This window comes from Stegodyphus dumicola, chromosome 1 (assembly GCF_044657685.1).
Source record: "Stegodyphus dumicola isolate Sdum_Otavi_A_Nest chromosome 1, ASM4465768v1".
In the NCBI taxonomy this organism is placed as follows: Eukaryota; Metazoa; Arthropoda; class Arachnida; order Araneae; family Eresidae; genus Stegodyphus; species Stegodyphus dumicola.
In genome coordinates, this window is record NC_140768.1 from 65267498 (window position 1) to 65274715 (window position 7218).

The following is a 7218-nucleotide window of genomic DNA, read 5'->3' on the forward strand; positions in this document are numbered from 1 at the left end:
GCTATCTAGAATTTAAAATTAAACATACAACGATAGGTTATATTTAGATAAATTTAAACGTGTTGTAGGAAACTAATAAACATTTTGCATAAGAAAATATTATATTATTGTAATGCCTAGTATTATGCATGTTTAAATATTTGAATGCTACTCCTAAACTAAATTTTTGTCATAAATTTTCACACCATTCTTCTTCGTTGGCTTTAATCCAATTTTTGTTTTTTGCCTTTTCTAGGAATGCTACCTCTCCCGAAGTGTTGGCACGTATAGACGGGAAAACGCATATTAAAGCCAACGAGGTGTAAGTTCCGGAGAAAATGGAATCTTTGTTCTACTTCTCCATTTTTCGGGAGAATTTTTCTTTCTTTTTCAGAGATTTTGGGAAAAGTATCGATTCCAAGACACGAGAGGCAGTACTCTAAGATGTCTTTTTTATTTTCCCTTTTCTCGTTTCTCAAAAGTGCATCATGGAAAATTACGCCAGTCTTCTACGATTTGTGAGCGAAAGGAATCATGAAGAAATGCAATCTATGTGATTGTATTGTCTTTGGACTGTCATTTTGAAATAGAATGCCATAGAATCACAGAAGAAATTGATTTAAAAAGCTTTTGATGCAGTGCTTTGATGTATCTCCCTTCAATTACCGACTATTTTGCCAAAGCCACGTTTTACTGTCAACACTATTTTTGAATAATGCGATATACTATAATAGTTCGATGAAAATTAATTTTCTGATGAGCTCAAAAGAAGTATTATAAACATGTAATGTGAATTAAATGAGTATGCATATTATAAAGAGCGCACACAATCACTTCGAGTTTCCAAGGCCACATAATAGGAAAATTTCACAAATTCCTCGTTAAGCCTTTTTCATAGTCGTATTCAGAAATTATTTGTTTATTTTTAATGCCTATAAAGCATTAGTTTTGATTTTTTTCATTTAAATCCGAATTTATTTTCAGTTGTTTGATATCAGTATATATTTAATCTAATGCACAATTTAGAGTATATTTTTAAAGCAAGTATGTAAAGGATTGATCTCGGTATTTTGTTTATCTGACATCTCAGAAAATACTATCTCTGTTCAATGCGATGTTAATTTAAAAAAAAATATAATACGATTATAGACTGGCTATTGACCTGTCTGTGATGGGAAATAATGGAAATAACTGATCAAGTATCCTCGGTACTCATGTCAAACAGTAGATCCAAGAATGTTGGATATCCGCTCAATTTTAGAAACTGAATGTTCCATTCATCATCCAACTACCGTTTCCTGTACAAAATCTGAAAATTCACGTCAAGTGGTCCAAATAAGTTAGAGCCTTTTTCACAATATTCACGAAATTATAAGTGACAATGATAAGGCTTTTAGTATTTATACAAGATTTAACACGGTGTGAATACCATATAAAAATCTGCATTATGTTATTCCGTGACTTTTGACGTTTGAGGATACATGTTTGGCCGTACCTAAATTATATTTTTGTTAGTAAAAATATACAGGAAGAGCTAAAATTTAAAATCAGATTTGTATTTCTAATGGAATGGTATCATCCAATATATTCCAGTTTGCGAAGGATTCAGATATTTGGCCTGAAAATCTAAATTACATTTTCTTTTATATCAAACGAAATTCAGCAAAACATATAAATATTTATCTGTAAGTCTGAGTTGATAAAAAAAGAATATATTGTGCAAATTAGTCTCACATAAAGTACCTAACAAAATTATACGCATTTAAATTGTATCCGTGAGGATTTATTTACTCAAATTTTACCGTTACATTTTGTAAAGGATGTAACTAAAAGCATTCCAAAAGTAATACGTAGTCATAAAACAAAACTGCATTTCAATGATAATACGCAATGGTACGTAAATGCTATGGCATAAGATTTATGCTAAATAAAGGTGTAAATAAATTTTAAAAGTAATAAGAAATGTATGTACAAGCAAATACTATAGGAATTTAAGTCCAAACCATAACCTCCAATAAAAAGTCAACCCGAGCATATATTTATAACAAAGGTTTAGCATAAATCGCATTTTTTGTTTCTTTCGAGAGATTTTCTATTCTACATTTTGTTTTCGAGGACATTCCTGTTTAACAAAAAGAGATCCTCCCCGAAAGAAAAGATTCCATATAATGCACGATAAATAAAAAATAATTGCAATAGCAAAATATTTAATTTTTCTGTGTTAAAAATTGGTCATTAAAAGTATTATTAAGATTGATAGGGACACTATTGTCCTGCTTAAAAAAGCAGCTCATTTATTTGCTCTGTTTGATTATTCCTCTCCCTTTTAAATGGCGCTAAGTTGAATTTTATAACTTGGATTTACACCTCGAAGTTGTTTTAATGCCTAATATTTAATATTAAAATTCTGCTCATGCTCTGCCCTTCTATAAACGCGTTTTAAAGCAATATCTATCGATTTTTCAGGCAGACATTTCTGTCGAAATTCGGTCTCCCTGCAAACATACTTTTTCAATTATTTATTTTACTTCTAAAGACGCACTTATAACACTATAAAAATGCCTGAAAACTTAAGGAAATGCTGAAGTATTTGCTAAGCATATTTTCCGATAAACGACTAATTATTGCAGATAGAAATTAAAGCCACCTTCTTCAAAAAATCAACAGATATATTTACAAAAAACGTCTATTTCTTCAAACTGACGTAGTAAATGCTACACAGATTCGAGAATGGATCTTTTGTCTTAGGCTATACAAAGCTTCCTTCTTTCTGTTTCAAATCGCCTTACCACATATAACATTTCTTATTTGTTTCCTTACATCAGTCAGTTTGGATTATTAAGCCGCCCGCCTTTCCGACCTGTCTATGCTTACCATCTCTCTTCTGCGGGTTTAAGAAATCTTAGAAACTATATAGAGTCTCGTATTCTTAGGTACATCAACTAACAGATTCTAAAAAGACTGTACGAGGAATTATTCTCAGGTCTTTAATTACAACAGAAAGTCAATAGAAAAGTAGGACCCTTTTGATCACGCAGTATAATTTCACAGATTTTTCTTCTTAACTCAAAACAGGTAACGAGGAATTTAAAATAAAATATAGCAAATTTAACCTAACGGCTCATAGGATAATTTAACCAGCAGGAAGGCTCTGACTAGTAGAAGTCGGCGGAAACAAGTTTAAAGGCCAGAAGCACTCTACGTCAATTGCTAGTAATTAAAAACAACAACGTGGCCTTCAAGCAGACATAACACGTTCTTTCTAACTAACTGAAATCACCTTTCAGATTCTTTCCTTAAATAGCACTTTTTTTTACCTTATTTGAATACATGCGCGTTAGCTTTTTAAAACCCTGGCAAGAAAGCGTGGACGAAAACGAGATTGAAAGTAAAGTTGCTTTAACTAAACATTAATTGTTAAGTAAATTAATTTCCACAACAGTATATTCTACAAGAAAACTTTGTTTGATCCTCCTGCCGTTCTGAGGTTGGTTCCGAAAAGCCCAAAATTTCCAAACGTGTCCCAGAAAAGAATATTTCTTCATCATAATTCCAAATTGCTCCTGCTATTTTCCAATTGGATTCTGTATCTTCTAATGAGCCTTTCTTAATCATGAATGCGTTTAAACTGACAAATTGATTAATTGCTTTAGGTGAGGTTTTCCAGTATAATGGTTTCTATCGAAGGTATAGAAATAAAAGACATTGTCAAACTATGAAAAGATACTCGTAGCATGCAAAAAATATTACATGAAAGCCACCTCTTGAGAATAAGCGGAAACCGAAGCACGTTTAACACAGTAATACAAGAAGCGTGCATGTGTTATGAATCTCTTTAAACGCCAAGTTATTAAGGATATTATTAAAATATGAAGATCAAACGCTCTCACGATCTTCTACGGGAACTAACAGATGATCCTATCTATGCCGTTTTTAATACCGTACATTATTATCTTTTGAGTTGCTATGATGATTAAGAACTTTTCAAGACCTGATAACATCCCAATTTTTTTCAAGCAGGAAGCACATGGATTTAGTTTCAATTGAATTATAACGACTTTAAATTTACTGACAGAATACGGGCTTTCAGCCAGAACCTGTCGGAGTCCAAATGCGAGACTCACTCAGTATTTAAGTGAGATTGTTACTCCTGTCGCAACCCTAATTAAGATGAACCCCAATATTTCAATTTATTATTTAATTTAAATTAATTCATTAATTTTTATATGCACTTTACAATTTATTTAATTTTATGTATTATATTTATTTCCTATTTCATTTATACGCATATATTTTAAACTTTCCGAACGGCTTTCCATAGGCCTTCAGTACTTTTAATTTTAAAAATTAAGCCCTGAATGAAGGTACCATTAGGCCACATGACAGATCGAGGAAGTAAGGAATTACATATTGAAGATAAATAAAGGAAAAAATTAATGATTAGATCTAAAGTTTAATAAGAAAATGCTAGTTATTCAGTATCACTTTGTGTTACTTAAGCTAACTGTTTTATTATTTGAAAGTTTCTAACTGAGAACGTTTATAAAATCCAGAAAAATTAGTTACTTTTTAGATTTTGAAATTACTTAGTTCAGCTGATTTTAAAAATCTGCGTTTGGAAGAAAAGAAAAAAAAAATTAGTAATTTTTACGTATTACTATTACTAGCAAGTATTACTGAGGGCAATTATTATTAATATTAATATTAATTATGTATTTAATGTGAAGTAATTATATGTATTAAAATTAATTATATATTTAATGTGAAGTAATTATATCTATTAATATTAATTACATATTGTTAATAATTACAAACAGATGATTAATTTAAAATAGACGCTGTGGGAACATTTCATTTTCAAATTTTTGACAAGGAAATAACAGAAAATTTAAAGCATTAAAGGTAATTATCGATAAATTCTTAATGACTACTAGATTTTTCATTTGTATAACAAAAAAAAAAACCATCACTGAGCAAGTAGACATTTATGAGAGCACGAGCTGTTATAATTGGGCCAAATAAAGCTATATTTTGTCTCTTGAAACAGGGAGGTATTGTTAAAATTCGAACTAACATATTCAATAAGTTAATGCACATGATGCACTCTTAAAAGGCACATGTAAATTTCCAAAAGCTGTAAATAATTATGTTCTATATAGTGAGTATTTTATATGATAATAATTCTTTAATCATGTTTAAAAGAAAAAAAAATTGAGCTCTCTTAAAATTTTTTAATTAAATAATATATTTTAAAGCTGAGTAATTGACGATTGATTGAGGCGATTAAGAAGAATATAATAAGTAACAAAAGTTAACTCTTAAGTGTGCAAAATTTACTGTAATAAGAAGTTAGTTATTTAACTTAAATTAGTTATTCAACGTAAATGTACCGAAGTATAACATATGGTACGATTATAAGATAATTAAGGCTTCTAAAAATAGAAAAAATCTGATGTGTATATCACATGACTTCCTTGTACGGAATATTAAATTATACGCATTTTTCTTGCATTTTATTAATAACTTATTAGATTGAATTAAACCTACTTCGCCTACAGCGCATAAACCACAATAGAATAAATGCATTCTTTAAAATTCACTTTGTTTACCATAGCGACACTCTAGGGCTAGGTTTACTTAACAGTATTATATTTCGTTCATATTATAACTCAGAATGCACAAAATGTATATCATTTAAAGAATTATCTAATCGTTGCCACATGTTCTATTCAAACACTATAATAAAGCTAGAACTATGTATAAAAAAAATTAATCAAACAAAACAAAAAAAGAAACAGTTTTTCACAGACGATTGAGTATTTCTCATTTAATTAATTCAGTTCTCACTTCGCAAGAAGGCAAAAATCCATAAAAACTCAAAATATCTATATTAAAAATTACGAAGTAAATCTCAAACGCTTATTTCCTCGAAAAAATTCCAGAAAGAATTAAGCATGATTTAATTGGCAATAATAAATGAATGCGTTATCTTTGTTGTTGCGAAGCTAAGTTTCTCTAGATTGGCAACAAATCTACTAGTCTCCTGTTTCAAATGTAAACATCAATGGCCGCCATTAAAAAAGGCTTAGCGGCAATTAAACAACTTTAAAATTGCTCATAATTCTAAAATATTGCACACAGATTTACTAAAGGCATAAAATCCTTAACCGGAAGATAAAAACAACATAATTCAATCATTTTTAAAGCAAAAAATGTACAATTTACAAACATATAAGAGTAAATAAACTGATCGGCTCAGTGATCTCAGTTTATTTACCAAACGTATATTATATACGTTTGGTGCGGCCGATTGCAACCAAAATACGAGGTGCACATCTACATGTTATAGCAGTCCTATATACAAAATTTCAACGTTCTGAGGCTACTCGTTTTTGAGTTATGCGAGATACGTACGTACATATGCACTTCAGAATTAATTTTAAAGCAGTTTTATAATTTTTTTTGAAGGAAAAGAGTATTTTATTCTGTCCTTACGTACAGATATCACGCAAAAACATCGTTAAATTGCATTCGATAGCGGTCAAAATGGATATTTTCGTTGAAATACGCTGCCTGAAACTTTTCGCGATTACAATACTTCCTCTTTACTTCGTACAAGGAAGTAAAAATTGACAAAAATATAGCTCAAATTATATCTGCTTTCAGTTAGTTTCAGACATATGATTAATGTTAACATATGATTAAGAGGCACTAAAAAATGTATATTTTCTATTTTATTTAAGATCTTTTTTACGTATTAATTATATTTCTTTTCTAATGTAAGCTATTTGGATTCTACGCAAGAAAGTATTTATTCTTCAAATATAAATAATATTCGATTTAAAAATAATGATATTCGATTTACTTTAATCCTTGAATATAAATCAGTACCCAGTTCAGTACCTTGTTTCTTAACTAAGTTAAAGCTTTCTTAGAATTTCTACAGCTTAAAAATTTTTAGATTTTAATATTTTCAGAGTTGAATTTACTTATTTTAAGTTTTAAAGAATAAATAAATTAATGAATAAGTAAAATTCTTATGTATAACCGTATGCAATATTTTATTCATAATTAATTTAGGTGATTTTTTTAATGCTTTCCTTTCATTGAATAAATTTTATCTATATGATTGTATGAACATTTAAGTTAAGTTTAAGAACACTGTATGAACATTTAAGTTAAGTTTAGTAATGCAGAAACAAAAACAAATGCATTCTATTTGAAGAAAATATTAGAAAA

General features: G+C 29.3%; 1 protein-coding gene across 1 annotated transcript in view; it reads left to right on the forward strand.

The window, feature by feature from the left end:
* Positions 1–6849, forward strand: part of LOC118184283 (uncharacterized) — a 104196-nt gene extending 97347 nt beyond the window's left edge. The window contains exon 6 of the mRNA XM_035353932.2: positions 236–6849. Within this exon, the coding sequence (XP_035209823.1) occupies positions 236–289 (54 nt within the window). The 3' untranslated portion in view covers positions 290–6849. The remainder of the gene's footprint in view (positions 1–235) is intronic.
* Positions 6850–7218: the final 369 nt, after the last annotated feature.